This window comes from Delphinapterus leucas, chromosome 9, assembly GCF_059928025.1.
Source record: "Delphinapterus leucas isolate spDelLeu-1000000601 "Yukka" chromosome 9, BTC_Dleu_Yukka2, whole genome shotgun sequence".
Classification (NCBI taxonomy): Eukaryota; Metazoa; Chordata; class Mammalia; order Artiodactyla; family Monodontidae; genus Delphinapterus; species Delphinapterus leucas.
The window spans coordinates 96373856-96391208 of record NC_143137.1 but is presented as its reverse complement, the minus strand read 5'-3'; the positions used below and the strand labels follow the sequence as shown (position 1 = coordinate 96391208).

General features: G+C 52.1%; 2 protein-coding genes across 3 annotated transcripts in view; one reads left to right on the top strand and one right to left on the bottom strand.

Annotated features, from left to right (window-relative positions):
* Positions 1–6: 6 nt before the first annotated feature.
* YKT6 (YKT6 vesicular SNARE protein) lies at positions 7–8961 on the bottom strand. Of its 2 annotated transcripts, none has more exons than XM_022593084.3 (7): positions 8657–8958; positions 6149–6231; positions 4858–4958; positions 3739–3843; positions 3386–3451; positions 989–1090; positions 7–167 (listed from the first exon to the last, which is right to left on the bottom strand). In XM_022593084.3, the coding sequence occupies exons 1-7, from the start codon at positions 8758–8760 to the stop codon at positions 132–134; spliced, it is 597 nt and encodes a 198-aa protein (XP_022448792.1). In that variant the 5' UTR covers positions 8761–8958; the 3' UTR covers positions 7–131. The 2 variants fall into 2 exon arrangements, with proteins under 2 accessions (XP_022448792.1, XP_022448791.1); XM_022593083.3 differs by lacking the exon at positions 7–167 and adding an exon at positions 182–393 and having other exon boundaries at positions 8657–8961.
* Positions 8768–17353, top strand: part of GCK (glucokinase) — a 56245-nt gene continuing 47659 nt past the window's right edge. The window contains exons 1-2 of the mRNA XM_022593078.2: positions 8768–9069; positions 14246–17350. Coding sequence (XP_022448786.1) covers positions 17306–17350 — 45 coding nt within the window. The 5' untranslated portion in view covers positions 8768–9069; positions 14246–17305. The remainder of the gene's footprint in view (positions 9070–14245; positions 17351–17353) is intronic.

Sequence of the window (17353 nt, the reverse complement as noted above, 5' to 3'; positions counted from 1 at the left end):
CCCACGAGCTCCAAAGCCAAAGTTGAGTCTGTCCCACTCGGGTCGTTCCACGGTGGGTCTGCTCCCTGGGGGCTGCAGTTCCGATGTGAGTGACGGTGGCGTTCCAGCGCAGGGGCCTCTGCCGGCTGCCGTCACATGATCGCACAGCACGAGTTTTGCTTCCGGGCCTGGAAAGAGACAAAGAAGAGCTGAAGAGGTGGACCTCGGCACACATAGCACTGGGGGCTCCGCGGGGGTTGGGCGGCTTTACCGGGGGCTCCGGGAATCGCAAGGAGAGAGAGAGAGAACCGGCCCGTCCGTGACGCCTGGAGCGAAGCTGTCCAGGAGCAGTTCATACCCCTGAAGTTATTTTGTCCGCCTTCCGTTAACGCTATCAGTAAGGAAGTAAACTTCCTGTTGTTAAGCCAAGTACAAAGAACAGGAACGTTAAGTCGGGTGGCTGAGTCTCTTCCTCTGCTCCGGCCCCATCTCCCCGTAAAGCTGTCTTAACCCACAGGGGTGTTTCTTACTGAGGATGTCCTCAGAGAACAGAGAGGTTCACACTTCGTTTGTGGGGCCTCCGTTACCTTCCCTCTCACCTCCTGTTCACAGATGCCCCCTAGCCCCACTGGCATCGCCCTCCAAGGCACATGTGAGCGCAAATGTGTGTGTGGATGGACCAAGTAAACGCAGCGCCCCGCTGTTCAAACTGAAATCCTTCGGCTGAAGGGAAGCTAACTAGGAACATAAGGAACTCTCTGGAAGGCGGCGCACTGCTGCTCCTGGGCAGGCAGCAGGGATGCGGGGCCCACCCTTCCGGCCTGGGGAGCGGGGAGCCCGGAGGCAGGGCGGGGCAAGGCCCCAGCTCACCTAGGCTCCCACAGCGCCCCAGTGAACCTGCCGCTACTGACCGGCCACGTTACTGAACGTTCCAAGGAAGACTTGTTTAGTGGTGAGCACGCGGCCACTGCTCTCGGGAAGGGGTGCTCGGGAGCCGGGCCGCACTCACCGTTTTATAGAAGGCTTTAGACTGTATTCCCAGCACTTCGGATTTGGACACCAGGTCATCTAGCTTCTCGCCTCGCTCTAACAAAGACTCCATGGTGTTGTGCTGGACAAGAAGAAAACCAGAAAAGAACACTTTGCTCTGTTCACAAAGTGAGTAGACGCCAGCCCCCTCGTGAAGCTCAGTCACAGGAAAGCACTTCCTTTGGGCCCCTCTGCCATATCTGGGCCACTGCATCAAGACACAGTGTCCCAGACCTGTGGAGGAGACAGGACCTAGTGACCTTCCTGGAGAATCTAGAAGGTTCTAACTGGGACATAAAGCACTTCCCCCAAATCCTCCACAGCACAGGCTCAGCCAGCCACACTCCAGGAGGGATCACCTACGCCTGTATTTATACACACACATTCCTACTGCACAGAGCGCTTCCTGTTCCCCCAGGGGAACTGTGTCTAAATCGCATTACTGTCAATTCTGCGAGAGCACTTCTGCACTTAGGCAGTGCAGACAGACCCTTTCTGAACGGGTGAAGGGATGGAGGCCCTCAGAAGAGCCCCCAGCCCCACTGCCAGGACCATCAGGAAGTGGCCAACTCACTCCCACCCCAGACGGCCATTGCTAGGGCAGCCGCAAGGCCCTCAGAGGCCTCTTCAGAACAAGTGGCACGAACCTAGCTTTGCACATGTGAAACGGCACAGAATGAGTGAGCAAAAATGTGCTTTATCTCTACACACAGCTGAGCAACTCAGATTTCCACCATAAAAAGTTAACTGGCTCAAGACATGAACGGGATAAAAGGTAGCATAACCAGTAATCCAGATTTTATCACTGCAGCCAGAATGGGCTGGGTGTCCAGGACCCATCTGCTCTGTGCAGTGGAGAGAGAAGGAAAGACAGGGAGTGTGTGTCCCCCTGTGTGTGTGTGTGTCCACCACAGGCTCTGTGGTGCTCACGTGCGCAGGTTCTGAAGCAGCAGAAGGCAGAGACAGGGCTCGGTTAGGAAACGTGCAGAAACATGTCACAAAAGACAAGAGAAGTGCCTGAAAACTGTCACATCTAACTTTCATTCCAAAGCCCCCAAACGTTATCCAAAGCATGGTTTAGAAGACCTAGGCTTGGAGCCCCTGGGATGCTCTTTATAGAACACAGCCTGCTGGGTCCTGCCCCAGACCTGAGTCCAACCCCAGGAGATGCAGATGTGCATGAAAGCTGAGCCAGCGTTGGTAGGAGTTTTATATTTGGGGTAGCATTTGTCTGGGCACCTTTTCTGGGTTTTATTTTAATTTTCGGGGGGATGTGTTGCGCAGCTTGCGGGATCTTAGTTTCCTGACCAGGGATCGAACCTGTGTCCCCGCAGTGGAAGTGCAGAGCCCTAACCACTGGACCGCCAGGGAAGTCCCCTTTCCTGGGTTTTATATCCATCTACTTAGGTGTCCATTACTTGCCGGGTGCTGGCTAAGCCCTCGCCCTAAGCCTAAGCCGGGCGTTGTTCTGTGAGCAGGGGCGTAAAGCTCAGGATAAGCTCCCAGTCCTGGGAGCTTGCACACGGGTCAGGCTTCACGTAAACGTGCAGTGACAATGCAGCGACATTCGGAAAGGGCCTGTACAGCCTCCGAGTACCCTGGTGGCCTGAGTGCAGGGCGCCCGTGCAGGAGGCAGGCAGGAAAGGGAGGGAGGGCACGGGGTGCGAGACCATGTCAGGGAGCCTGCACTTTATCCTGGAGCTGACTTGGGAGCTGCTCAAGGACTTCAGGCAGAAGAGTGACAGATCAACAGCTACTGTGTAGTGGACAGACTGGAGGGAGGCAGGAAGCCAGGGGACCAGTCAGAGGCAGAGGCCCCAAGAATCAAAGCCAGTGCTGATTGAGGGCCAAAGGTAGCTCAGCGTTTTAAAAAAATGTTGAAGCAATTACAAACCAGGAGATTTCAGCTAAAAATGCAGGGTTCCTGCTCTTCTAAAACAGGCCTGATTCTGACAACGCCGGGCCTGCATTTAGTCAGAGCGGGTGAGCCTCAGTCTGTGCCAAGACCCAGACCCTGAAAGGGAGGCGCCTGCTGGGCAGTGGCTCAAGCTAAGACAGGCACTGCAGAGGCAGGACCACAGAACTCAGATCCCCCGAACCCAGTAACTACCCAGACAGGGAGTGGGGACGGGAATATGCTGGGTCCCTCAAACAACAGGTGCCGCTAACCAAGACGGGGCGCAGGAGGGATCCTGCTAGGGTTGTCTGAGTGAGTCTGGCTTTGAGGCCTCTGATGCACGGGGACAGGGGGGCAAACACCACTTTCAGAAAAGTGCTTCGACTACAACTAAAGCAAGTGTCGGCCACGCGGGCTTGACTACCGGCAAATCTTTCTGCCCCTCAGTTTGGGGACTTGCTCTCCTACTTACTTACTTACCAGGATGATTTTGGTCTCATCTAGTTCAGCCTGCACTTTAGTCATGGGGTCAGCTTCTCGGGGGTTCTAGGAAAGAACCAAAAATAAAACCCATGTCAGGACTGGAGTGGCCACCTGGAAAACGGGGCTCAAAACCAAGTGAGCTGGACACACTTTCAGAAGTTAAAAAACACAGGCTGTTTAACCACATGATAGAGAAGCAAAAGCCTGCCTAGGAGCTCGGGTTCCAGGTCTTAATGTGGGTCCCTGCGTTTTTCAAAAGGACATCAACATCCACATCACCCAGAGTCACAGCCACCAGGGCCACCGGCTCTTCTGTCTCACGCAGTTTTGGCACAGTCTTTACATCCTACCTGGTATCTACTGAGGTGACCGTCCAGGCCTGCGAACTGGATGGTATCGGGGGATCCAACTGGCCAGTCTATCCTGTCGACCTGCTTGGAGAATTCGTCCAGTACCTGCAGGACAGAGGAGCTCAGCAATACGCCCTCCCCTCTGCTGTGCTCATCCGAAAGAGAGGACCCAGGGAGGAGGGTAGAGGAGGATGGCTAATGGCAAGGGGAAGATCTAAGCTCAAGTTCCTCCTTCCTCAGTATTCTGGGAATTAAAAACCGAGGATGCCTAGCCTCATATGAACCTCATCTGGTGAATGACAGAAGTATTAGAATTTCAAACTACAGATTTCCACTTTTATCAGGTTACGAATTTCCAGAACAAAGGATACTGGCCCTCTAATTTTCCAAAACAATTCTTCAGAAAGGTAATTAGGTCCCTTGAGTTTAAGCAGCCACCAGATTTCATGTGCTTATAAGTGTATGACTGTTTTGGGGGATGTGAGGCCAGGGCCTTTGAGGAGTTTATCATTAGCACCACACAAACACACTGAAGAACGTGGCGGCGCTAGCCCCACACAGGGAAAGAAGCTGCTGTAACTGCACGATGGGCCAGCAGGGGGACTCCTGCAGCAGAGGCACAGAGGTGGGGAGGGGCCCAGTGTGTGCCCTACGAGCCTGTCGGAGCAGAAGAGGGGAGGAGGGGACGTGGGTCACGGGGCAGAGCACGCATTTCTTTCTTCAGAAAGAAATGAAAGTCATGACTTTGAGGGCAGAGGCAGGAAAAGAGCCAGCAAGAGGAGTGACGGGGGCAAAAGCACAGCCAGAGCTGACGTGAGGGCCCCCTCTCGGAAGGAGAGATGCTGCGACTCTGTGGCCAACATAAAGAGTCAAGGCAGCACCAGGGACACTAGTAGGGTGAGAAGCAGAAATCGGCAGGGGCAGGGGGTACGGTGGGGTGGGACGGACGGGACTGGGAGGCTCCCAGACTCTCTCTTGGTTTAGGGTGAGGAGAAAAGCTGAGAACAGGTTGATTTTGGACACACTATTTCGCCCCTTCCGCCTTGGGCCCTGTCGTCACTCCCGGCCCCAGTCCACACTCGTCTGTCCAAGTACAGTCCAGCCGAGCTGCAGACACACCTTCTCCAGCAAGGTAAACGCCACCCGGGATGGGTATTCACTGTCAGCAATGACCACTCCCGCCAGACTGTCGTTTCTCACGTAGACATGGCACAGATATTCTAGGGAGACAAGAGGCCAGACACACAGTGGGTGACGTGAGGGCTTTAGACTTTCCCACCACCAAAACCAGTCAGAGCGTTACAGTGCTGGGCTCCTGCCTCCTGGGCCAACAAAGCGGCTCTGAGTGAGGTTTATGGTCAGGCCCTGCACATAGGACAGCACGTGTAATTCTGACGGCAGCGCGGCCCAACACCTGCTGCAGGGTGAGTGAATGCCCCAAGGCCCAGCGTGCAAAGCCAGGGTCTAAAGGAGCACCAGTGGTGCAGAAACATCCCAGGCAACAGGGCCCCAGGTGCATGTCCAAGTCACGTCCTTGAGCTCTAGGTCAGGCTCGCCTGTATCTTGGGAAGCTGCAGCCCTCTGGGGCTCTGCTGTGCTCTGCTCCCAAGCTGATGGAACCTTGGCCAAGCCAAGCAGCCTCCACTTTCTTAGAAATCACCTGTCAGGGCCTCAGCCTTCCTCATTACAGCAACCTAGCCTGCTCCACTCTGTTGGTGGGCCTTGGCGGGGACAGGGCAGGATGGGAGGAAGAGACAAAGCCCATCCAGAAAAAAATTAGCCGCGGCTGGCTGGGGTCTCAAGCATGTGCTGAAGTCATCAAATTATCAAAAGGTACAGTCTATACAAGGGCTTCTGCAAAATAGTCACAATCCCTGAAATTAATTTTTGTCACTTTAAAAGGATTCAGAGATGACACAGCTCACCAAATGCCTCTAAAATAAATGTCTAAAAATTTTTAAAGGAAACCTGAATCATGAAGAAGAGAAAACTAAGGTCAAGAGGAAAAAATAATGAGTTTCCAGATTCCTGGGCAAAAATCTAAGCAGCACAGAATACAGTATTACCTCCACAGGGCTGGGTGGACATCCTTTCCTGAGATGTCTACGACTCCAGAGGGGAAAGAGGACACAGCAGGAAGGCCACTTACTGCTCCGAGAGGCGGACCCCAATCTTAAGCGAGCCCAAGCTTTTGGGGGTGATTTTAACCAGGCAACTTCGACACCAACAGTGGGCATAGAATTTTGCGTAACAGGAAAACGAGGAGGAGGGAAGAGAGCAGCTAGCAGAGGAGTGGGGTCCTGGTAGCCCGCTTCATCACGCGGCAACCACTCCTGCTGATCGAGCTCCGAGCTGCCTGAGGTGGGGCAGCCAGGCCAGCACACACTCACAAGGTAGCAGGTCCTCTTACCTTGTTCCTTGACAGAAGCTCTGCTGCCTTTCGAGGAGCGCTCCACAATCAGCTGACTTGTGAAGGTCATGAATTCCTGAACGCTAAGAAACACAACACATATTACCTGTTCCTGTCACCTTGTCCCCAGCACAGTGGAAAGGGACCTCTGAGCGTATACACTAAGGAGACACTGCTTCTTGGTTTCATTCCTTTCCCTCCCAACCTTAGGACGAAACAATAAACACCCTGTCAATGATCACAAATACAGGTAATTAGAAATCACCAAGACCATTCAAACCACATCTGCTTGCTACCTAGCTCGCTCAAACAAACCACTTCCAGACTTCCAGGGAACTTTCTACAGGTTATACTTAATTTAATATTTTGGTCAGTGTATGATATGGGGCACAGTGGAGAAGCAAAAGCCAGCTCCTGTTTTCAAGGCTCCACTGACTTCTGAGAAGCGGGGACAAGTAAAATCTGCGACAGAATAACGTAAGTGGCAACAACTGTTCGGCGGATGCAGTCAGTTATGGCAGCTGCCACTGGCTGAACCCAGCAATGCGACATGTCCGCAGTGACTGCTGGCTCTGGCAGAGAACGAGGCCTCCGGTCTGCTGGGGCAAATCCACTGTATGAGCCCGGGGCACTCTGGAAGGAAGGCAGGGCAAGAGCTCAGACAAGACAAGGAAACGGAAAATGGCTCGCACAGAGGCTGAGAGGGAGGAGGTGGCTCACGGGCCCCACTGAGAGATGTGGCCAGAAAGGAAGGGTCCCAGGTGACGACGGTCCAGCTGGAGGGAGCGGAGCTAACAAGAAGCTTCCGACTGGGAATGCCATGTAAAGGGCCGTCAGCACAGGGCCGTGACTTGGGGAGTCCACAGTTAGCCCCAGCAGATGTGGGTGCTTCTGAAACCGCACGGAGAACCACACAGACGAGTGAGGACTCGGGAGGGGACTTCCCTGGCTGGGATCCCAGCTCCACCACCTATGTGACGTATGACCTCCGGGGCAAGGTACTTACAGCACCAGGCTTCATCTATAAATCGAGATTTACTGCGATGATTAGATGAGCACTCAGCACGATGTCTGGCGCACAGTATTACTTGTTATTATTATCTTGAGAGGGTGATGGGATCAAGATGATCCCTTAGAGAAAAGTCTGAAAATAAGGAAGTCCTTGCAGTAAAGCTAAAAAGAGACAGAGCTTAGAGCAGGACTATAATTAGACAAATGAAAAACTGCATTCATTGTGAGAGTCTGCCTACAAGGGCCAGAAAAGCTGGAAAACCCTTCGAAGGGTTGAGGCTTGGGTTCTGATAATCACGAGGCAGGCAGGATGGAAGAGAAGAGGACTTATGAGAAAAACAGTGAGCTCGGCTGGACTACGTGCTGTTTTAAGAGGCACTGGTAGAGATGTCCCTACAGTATCGCAGTTGTGTTAATCATCTGACACTGGTCTGGGGGTCGCAAACCAGTGAGGTGACAGTCCCACAGTGAACTCTCCGAGGATCTTCAGTATACGTGCGGAGGGGGAAAAGAAAAAGTGAAAGAATCAGAATGAGCCAAGTTAGCTCCCAAAGTTCGATCACAGAAAAGAAGGGACACAGAACAGAGACTAGAGGTCATGATAACGATAGCTAAGAAGTGCCAAGAAGGACGCAGAAAGAAGCAGAAAGTTTCGACAAAATAACAAGAGGAATTGTCTGAGATCCTGCCAGTAAGCCACTCTCATTAAGAACAAAACAGCCGCACTGAAGCAGCGAAAACAGAATCCAGACCGCAGATTCCCCCAGACCCGGAGACTGGATGACCACAGACCCAGACTCTGTAGGGTCCTTCTCCTTTTGTGCCTGAGTCACCCCCATCCCTCCCACGAACAGGCTGGAAGTGTCTGTGGTAATTCTAACACACACCTGATTGCATTAAAGTGCCTCACGAACGTTCAAAAGCTTGTAAGCGCTACAAATCCCACGCTTCCTTCCAAATCTTCACCGTAGAACCCTTCTGTACCACTAAAGCCCAACCATAAAGAGCGTACGATTTGCGTTGGGGTCCTGGCTGGTTTGCTATCCATCTCTTGGGACCTCAGTGACTTCACCCATAAAATACGACAGTATACCAATATCTCTCATACGTAATTGCTGGAAAGCCCCACCAGATAATACAAACGTGGCTCTTAAGGAGTGGCACGTAAACTTCCTAGATCAGCATCACTAAGTGGGCGTTGCTGGTTTAAAATATAGATCGCTGGGCCTCCACTGGACGTGAACCTGGGGAATCTGCACTTTTTCAAAGCCCCCTAATAATTTTTATACGACAGAAATTTGGAAAAACCCTGATTACAGCATTACGTTCTACGATGGTATAAGGCTTTTTGCGATCGAAAAAAACATGAATCTTCAGAGGCACAGTCCGCAGGCCGAGGAAGAGGCCACCGCCGTCTCCACTGCGGGAGGCCGAGCTCCGGCTCCAACCCCGACCCCGGGCCTCCCCGCCCGGGCGCCGCCCGCCTGGGCCGCCTACCTGGACCTCTGGAAGAAGCTGAAGGAGGACACGTCGTACGCCGCTTTGAGGAGCACCGCCTTGGCATCGCCTTTGTACAGGACGCTGAGGCTGTACAGCCTCATGGCGCCGCGCCCTCGGGCCGGCTACCCGCCTGGCCGCGGGATCGGCTCGCAGGGAGCAGCTCGGCGCCGCCCCTCGAGACCACCACAGGTTGCTGACGGGTCGGCCGCCAGCTTTCTCCGCCTGGCTCTGGGTCCACTTCCGGCTCCGGTCAGAGGCCGCCGCCCGAGGCCTAACGTAGGGTTTTCGTGCCCCGGATGCAGAAAGGAGCAGCCGGAAGCACGGGCGAGGGGGCGGGGCAGAGTGCTGCGCGTGCGCTTGAGGTCGGTCCCCGCCCTTCGGGCTTTCGTAGGCTGGCCGGCTCGCTGCTCGTAAGTCTCTAGTCTTCCCCCGCTGTCCTTCTCTCTGCGAGGGCCTGTCCTTTTCACCCTGGCCGTCCTGAGTTCTCCCAGGGGCCCTCGCTTCCTCCCGGTCCGTCCTGAGTCCTGTAGGGTCGCCTGTGTCCCCCGGCGCTGTCCTCCCTCCGAACGGTGAGACCCAGAGCCCCACCCACACGCTAGGGCTTCGTAAACCCCACACAAGGGACTTTGATTTATGGGCGAACTGCTGTTCCTGGAAAGTGTTTTGTGAATCATATCTCCTTTCTGAGTGAAGAAGGGCAGGGACCTCCCGGGAGCTGAAGGCATGCCTCTCATTTTCAGATGATTGAGTCCTCTCTTGCCATTACCACGCCTTCCTCCTGCCTGCCTGGGAGCAAGTCCCTGGTCACACAGGTCCCTTCAGCACAAGCCCGCAGGGGTGAGGGCTCCTGAGCCTGCCCACCACCTGGGAAACCAGATATCTAACCACTGATTTGGGAGCCAAACTGCTGACCTCACAGAGTAGCAGAGCCACTTCACCTCAAAAGGGGCAGAAATTCATCTCCAAACTGAAGGAGCAGCTTGGCTTACCGTGACTTGGAAAACTTCATTTTGCTTGAGATGTTGGAATAATGCTTTTTCAATGGATGGGGATGAATGAGGCTCAGTTCCCTAAGGGTAGTACGTCTTTCATGCTTCTTGTTTGTTAAATGGTGTGTTATTCGAAAGCATCTTGCAGGACAGAGGTGAAAGGACTTTGGTGTTTGGAAGTTGGCAGAAAGGTTACACAACTATCATGCTAGAAGCAGCCAGATCTGAAATGATGAGAAAGAGATGGTAATATTTGAAAAACCAACGGCATCACTCTAAACATTATCCTAAATCAGGGTGTCTCAACCTTGTCGCTGTTGATATTTCGGATTGGATAATTCTTTGTTGTTGGCGGCTGTCCGTGCATCGCAGGCAACATCTCAGGCCTTTTACCCACTAGATGCTGGTGGCACCCCACCGGCCATTTGGCAACCAAAAATGTCTCTGGGGCTTCCCTGGTGGCGCAGTGGTTGAGAGTCCGCCTGCCGATGCAGGGGACACGGGTTCGCGCTCCGGTCCGGGAAGATCCCACATGCCGCGGAGCGGCTGAGCCCGTGAGCCATGGCCGCTGAGCCTGCGCGTACGGAGCCTGTGCTCCGCAACGGGAGAGGCCGCGGCAGTGAGAGGCCTGCGTACTGAAAAAAAAAAAAAAAAGTCTCTGGTGGGACTTCCTGGCTGTGCAGTGGTTAAGACTCTGAGCTTCCACTGCAGGGGGCACGGGTTTGATCCCTGGTCGGGAACTAAGATCCTGCGTCCGTGTGGCCAAAAATAAACAAACAGACAAATAAATAAAAATACAGAAATGTCTCTGGACATTGCCAAATGCACCCTGGGGAACAGTGGCTTAGAGAACCATTGCTCTAAATATTCCTGTGGCTGAAGGAAGTTTCCACCACCTGCTTTCACTCAGTACCTTCCTCACCGACCCTCTTCCCTGGCTCTTTCCAAGTGCAGAGGGTGAAGAGAGCTTTCCCACATCCCCTCCATGTTGGTACTAAACGTTAAGAACAGACTTTGGCCAACGCCAGGCCAGTGTCACGGGATGGTGGAGAGCTGTTAGTGCAGCCCCATCCTGACTGCGCTGACATGGTTGACCTATAGGGGGCGGGTGAGAGCCATTTCTGAAGACAGTTCTCAAAGTCCCTTTTCCTTCCACTAAAAGTCGTACAAAAGGAGGAATCAGGAGGACAGTGTTGGGTTGGAATAGATTTAAGTGTATTCACGTGACACGTAATAGTAATTGTCTTGAAGTTTCCCTTACACCAAGCACTTTCCATATGCGTCCTCATTTAATCCTCACAAAAACAGAGGAGAATATTATTACCACCTTACAGACATGGAAACAGATTCAGGTTAAGGAAATTGCTCCTAAGAGGCACACGTCAACACCAAAACACGTAACAAACTTTCACAGCTCTAGCAGCGCTCTCCCTCCTCTCTGGCCTTGCTTGTCCTCCATCACCCCAGAAAGCCTCACTTGGCCTATGTGGTTACCAACTCCCCAAGCTCATGCATCTTACTGAATAGCAAGACCCACCTTCCACTCCAACACCCCAGCTGTCACCCAACTTGGATTCAGTCCCAGCACTTCCACAAACCACAAAACCACAAAAGTGAACAAACCATTAACTCCTCTGAGTCTCTTTCTCTCTTTCATCTGTAAAACTGGAAAAATACCCTTTCCATAAGCATGTTGCTGGGAATGATAAGACATTATGTTCCAAGCTCTAGTCGTAGTAGCTGTTTAACAAGTAACAACAATGATGATTGCGTGTATTGTTACCGTTCATGACAAAAAGGAGAGGTCATGGTGGGTTACAGGTGTCCTGCAGGCTGTGGGAAGTGGAGATTTGATGGTAGGCTGAAATCTGAGGAAGGTCTATAGATGGCAGGTTAGTATTGTATGTTTTAATTTCTTGATTTTGCTCATGGTGTTGTGGTTATGTAAGTGAATTCTTTGTTTTTAGGAAATACAAGTACTCTGGTAAAAGGACATCCTGTCTGAAACATGCTCTTAAAGGGTCCAGATCTATGATACATATGGAGGGTAAAGCAAATATGGTAAATTTAAAGAGTCAGGATGAAGGGTATCCTGGAGTTTCACTGTACCATTCTTGCAGCTGTCCTGTAAGTCTGCAATTATGGGGATAGAAAAGATTGTAGGGCAGGGCGCTGACGTCATGCATGCAGCATCCACACTTGTGGGGATGGCGCATTTCTCTGGAGTCCTGGCCCCCCTCATTCGCTGGGCCCTGCAGACAGAACTGGAACAAGGCTGCCCATGACAAATGGCTGAGGCTCTCTAGGTTCGCCCCCACTGGGCAAGGCAGGCAGCCACCCACCTTCGAGGCTTTGCTCAGCTCTCGGAAGGCACTCAATTTAGCTGCACAGTGGAACCCTCTAGGGAGCTGGATAAAAGCTGGCTGAGGGGCATACTCCAGGAGGCCCAGCCCAGGGGGGAAACCAGCCACTCAGTGGCCTCGGTCCCCATACCCCCTTGCCCGGCCAGTCAAGGCCGGGGCAGCAGGGCTGTTTTCACTCTAACCCTAGCCCAGCCTCCACGGCCTGCCCAGGGGGGGGCCTGAAAGGGGCCCCCAATGTGCTCAGGCCTCCGAGGGAGCTGAGCGCATGTCACTATTGTTTTCTTTATAAAAGTATAAAAGCCTTTTCTCTGGTCACTTCTTTGGATCTTCATTCTCTCGTGAAGGCGCCTCTGTACAGGTAAAAATTTAAATAAAACCTGTATGCCTTTCTCCTGTTAATGTCAGCTTAGTTCCTAGGCCCAGCTGGAGAGCCAAAGAGGGCAGAGGAGAATTATTCCTCCCCCCTACACCTTCTTGGTCGTTCACCAAGTCTAAGGAGCGTGGACTTGATGCCATCAACTGGGGTCTACTAGCAGACCCAGCCCCCAGGAAGGCTGCTGACTACCACCACTGCTTACCCACGTGTCCTGTGCTCCCACTCGGTTCTCCAGGCCACAGGGAAGACAGGCACAGACATGGCTCTGCCACCAGCAGAGAGGGAACAGAAGATGACAGAGCAGGAGAGGACCGGGTATACTCTAAGGTTTACCTGGAGGCAGTGGGCAGGAAGAGATCACAGCCAAGGAAGACAGGAGGCAGCTGGGAGCTCCCTGAAATAGAGGGACGGGCACCCTCAGAACTGCCTCTCCTGCAGGGGCTTCCCAGGAGCTGTATTTGTACCACCAGGCACCCCTCCCCTGCTCCGGATCTAGGGATGGATGTGTAGCCCACTCTGGATACATGGTCACTTAGGCAGGTGACTTGACCTGAGGCACCCTTACTCCTGGGGTGCTGCCCTGCACAGAAAGTGGGAGAAAGTCTGCAGAATAGGAAGGGGGGAAGGGGGGCAGGCAGAGGCCCTGGAAAAGGGGCAGAGCCGGCCACCATGAAAGAGGAGTCTGGACCTCACAGCAGCCTGGTCCCCAGGACCTCTGAGAGCAGAAAGCAAGGACGGGAGTCATCATAAAGGAAAAGTCACGACTAAGAATCTGAAAGTGCAAGCGATAGAGCCCCCTCCCCACCCCCCTCCATCCCCACAATCCCCCTTTCCACATGGGTGCCAGGAAGTCTGAGCCAATCAACACAATCCCATCCCTATTGCCTCAGAGACTGGTCTACAGATGGGCACCTGACCCACATCTCAGCCAATCAATGCAGACCTTCTCCCCCCACCGGCAGGGTAGGCCGTCCAATTAGAGCAAAGCCCAGGACTTCGTGTTTGACACTTGGGAGAAGCAATGGGATTTGCCCAGGTTAAAAAGGTCAGCGAACCCCAAACAGTATTGGTACAAACTTCTGCTTAAACATAGAAGATGAAATACATATGTTTATATGAGCTTCACTAGAGTGACACAAAGAGGGCAGGAGGAGAATGGCAAGAAGTGATAGGCTAACCAGGGTAGGCAGGTTTAAATTGGGGAGAGGCGGGGTGATGGGGGCTTAGCAGAGTGAGGGCTGAAGCACAAGGTCCCGGAGCTGCAGGGGCGGGTGGGGGGGGGCGGGGAGGAAGCAAGGGGAGCCCTGAAGACGCTCCTCCCTCCTGCACCACAGATACTTCCCCCAGGAAGGTACCATCCTCTGCCTCACCCTAGGGAGGAAGATGCAGGACTTTCCTATGGAGACTTGAATGTTCAGAGATTCTGCCACTTTGAGGCCCCCGTAAAATCACCTGTTGTTTCAAGTAGTCCCTGTTGGGTAAATGTCTCCTGTGAGGTCACTCCCAAGGCTCTGACCTGTGTGCAGTGTGGCTGCCCTTGGATCAGGTGACATTCCAGTCATCTGTGGCCAGGGAGGCCACAGGGCTATGCAGCAGGACCTGGGACTTCTGCATGAGGACTGCCTTGGCCCCTGTCCTTGGGGGATGGTGAGCCTTTGCAGCCCAATCCTTCAACATCCCCAGTCTCAGTGAACCCATTTGAAAGTGGTAAAAATAATACCACCCCTGCCTACTGCCCCAAGACTGTCTGATCAAATGACAGAATGAATACAAAAGTACTTTGTGAATCATAAATGTTTTAATCAGTATAATTATCATGACAATATCTCCTCCATATAAATATATTTCCTTTCTTTAGGAATAAATCTAATAAGAAATACATACGATCTATAAGAGAAAAATAATGAAGCTCACCTGAAGGGCATAAAAGAAGACTTCAACAAACAGGGGAACTGGCTACATTTCTGAATGAGAAGACTTGGCATTATAAAGATGTCTGTTCTCTAAAATGGATCCCCAAATCCACAAATTCAGTGCCTTTCCAATGAAATTATCAGCAGCATTATTTTAGTGAAATGGGAAGAGTAGATTGTAAGATTTATATGAAAGATAAAAGCCTTATGGTAAAGAAAATTTTGTAGGAAAATAAAAGGAAGGGATCCCTTCCCACCAGGTATCAAAAAACTGAAAAGTGCCAACTGAAAGAATGCGGTATCTACAGGAACGGACAGAGAGACATCCAGCTCATAGAGCTGAGGCCAAGGCAGGCAGAGTACCAAGATCCACTTTTACATTTAGACAGTCTGTTGCTGACACAGGCAGCAAAATGAAAAGAAAGAGAGAGAAAGAGAAGAAAGAGGAAGGAAGGAAGGAAAGAAAGAAAAAAAGCACCCAAATGTGCCACTTCCCATCTTTGTCCCATGCACCAGAAAGGATGACACCCAACCAAAGAGAGCTGGATGCCTGCGCCTCAAGTCACCCCAAGGCATCACGTCTGGCTGGGAGCCCATTCTAGATGGCAGCTACACCCTGGGGGCAGGGACAGAAAACCTCACATCTCGGAACCAGAGATGAGGGGAAACCCTCCTGATGCCTCCTGGGCAGATGTGGAAGAGAGTGGGAGGTGGCCTCAGAGCAGCTCCTCTCAAGTCCAACCTCAGTTCCTGGAGCATCACAAAGTGTTCTGACAGGCTCAGATTAGCTGTGGTCCCAGACTTGGCCTGGTGGCCTTTGAGGACACCTGCAAGGTGACCAGAGCAGAGCCGTTCCCTCACAACAGAGAAATACAACAATGGAGCATAAACTGTGGTGCAGTTATCAATACAAATCAGTGGGGAAAAGGTAGCCAGCAAATGTTAGACTCCTACCTCATACTATACACAAGCAAATTCCAGAGGGGCCAGAGTGCTGAACATTTTTTAAATATTGGAAAAATATTACAAGGAAATGTGGGAGAACATTTTTCTAATTTTGGGTGGGAAATGCTTTTCTTTTTTAAAAAAAATATTTTTTTAATTTATTTTTGGCTGCGTTGGGTCTTAATTGCTGCGCATGGGCTTTCTCTAGTTGCGGTGAGCGGGAGCTACTCTTCGTTGGCAGTGCACGGGCTTCTCATTGCGGTGACTTCTCTTGTTGCGGAGTATGGGCTCTAGGCACGCGGCCTTCAGTAGTTGTGGCGTGCGGGCTCAGTAGTTGTGGCGCACAGGCTTAGTTGCTCCGCAGCCTGTGGGATCCTCCAGGACTAGGGCTCGAACCTGTGTCCCCTGCATTGGCAGGCAGACTCCCAACCACTGTGCCACCAGGGAAGCCCCCAGAAATGCTTTTCTTAACAAGACACGAGCTTCAAAAAAAGAAAGCAAGCCAAATTCATGAAAAAGAAATACTTCTGTGTGTTAAAAGACACCATTGATCAAGCCACATGTTTAGCAATAGGTAATACAGCATATTCAACAAGAAAAGGATTAATAGATATTATGGATGGAATATAAAAATAGTTTATACAAATTAAAAGTAGAAAATTCAATAACAAAACAGTTAAGTAATATAAACAAATCATCCTTAGAAAAAGGAATACAAATACCATAAACATATGAAAAGGTGTCCAGCACTTTGCAATTCAAATGATAATGAGATGACAGATAAGCAAAAGTTATAAAGATTCATCACCTCAAGGACTGGCCAGCATGGAGTCAAACTCCTAATGATGCTGGAAGGATTAATTGGTGAAGCCATTTGAAGGGGCCAATGTAGTCCTGTCTGCACAGTCATAAAATGTGCCCAGCATTGGACCTAGCAATTCAGCCTCTAGGAAGCATCCAGAAGAAACACATGCACGTGTTGACCCTGGTAAAAGGCCAAGATTTATAACAGGGGAAAACGGAAACTGCCCAGATGACCATCAATACGAAATTGGTTTAAAAATATTTCAGCGTATCCATTTGGAGAGGTCTCACCGGCCACTCCTTCCCTCTCCCTCTGCTGGATCCCAGCAGAGCTCATGTTTCCAGATGGTAGTCAGGGAAGGCAGTGACCAAAGCTTGAAGGTGGCCTGAGCACGTGTGGCAATGCCACTGGCTAAGCCACCTGCTCCCTCTCCTCTGGTTCCCAGACTCAAGGGGGCCTCTCCTCCTTAGGACATGAATTTGGAAGACCCTGTGACCCTGCCCTGGGAACTGGACAGGTGGCAAAGTCTGCGGTGATAAGGCGATTGGGCTGTCGCTATGGTGATGGGGATGGAGGCCTTTTGCCATCAGCCCCAGTTTTCTGCATGGCAGCTCTAATGACAGGATGGTCAGCCCTGCAGAGGCTGGAGGGTGTGAGCGCAGAGGCCTGTTCCTGGTTGCCATGGCAGCGTGGGCCCTCGCAGGAGCGCAGAAAGCCCTGGCAGGAGAATTCCCCACTCCATACCTGGTCAGAGCAGGAAGTGTTGGGCCGTGACTGAGCCTCAGGGAAGCAGGTTGGGGTGTGAGAAAAGAACAGTCACCCACAGCTTAATTACTCAAAAGCTGTCCCCCAGCCACAGGAGGAAAGAAGACCTTTTCTGCTGAGTCTGTCTAGAGAACACCACGCTGTCACAGCTCAGCACAGCCCGGAGAGATAGCTGACCAGTGCTGACCAGCTCTGGAGCCCGGCAATGGCCCTGCCCCGACGATACCTGGCCTGACAAGGCCTCAGTGGGGAAGGGTCCCGACTAGGACCCAGAAGAGAAGGCTGGCAGGCTTGCTGGAGAACAATGAAAAGGAGGAAACTCTGTGATTGAACCTCAAGCCAGAAGCCAGCCAGAAGGTGGACCATATTCTACCAGACACTCGGGCCGGCCGTGACCCTTGGTTGGGAGAAGCCTGGGGATATTTCTGCCTTGGAAGCCCGTTGGGGAACACTGAGGGGTTCCAGCTCCCCCAGGCGGGCTGTGGTACAAATGCTGGATGACAGAGCCAGGATGGAGATCGCCAAGAAGGAAAAGGTA

Excerpts from the sequence above, each read along its gene's own strand:
- YKT6 (XM_022593083.3), bottom strand. The coding sequence starts at position 8,760 with ATGAGGCTGTACAGCCTCAGCGTCCTGTACAAAGGCGATGCCAAGGCG. Across the intron at positions 4,959-6,148 it reads AGCTTCTGTCAAGGAACAAG|AATATCTGTGCCATGTCTAC; the intron begins GTAAGAGGACCT and ends TTGTCTCCCTAG. Across the intron at positions 3,844-4,857 it reads CGTTTACCTTGCTGGAGAAG|GTACTGGACGAATTCTCCAA; the intron begins GTGTGTCTGCAG and ends TCTGTCCTGCAG.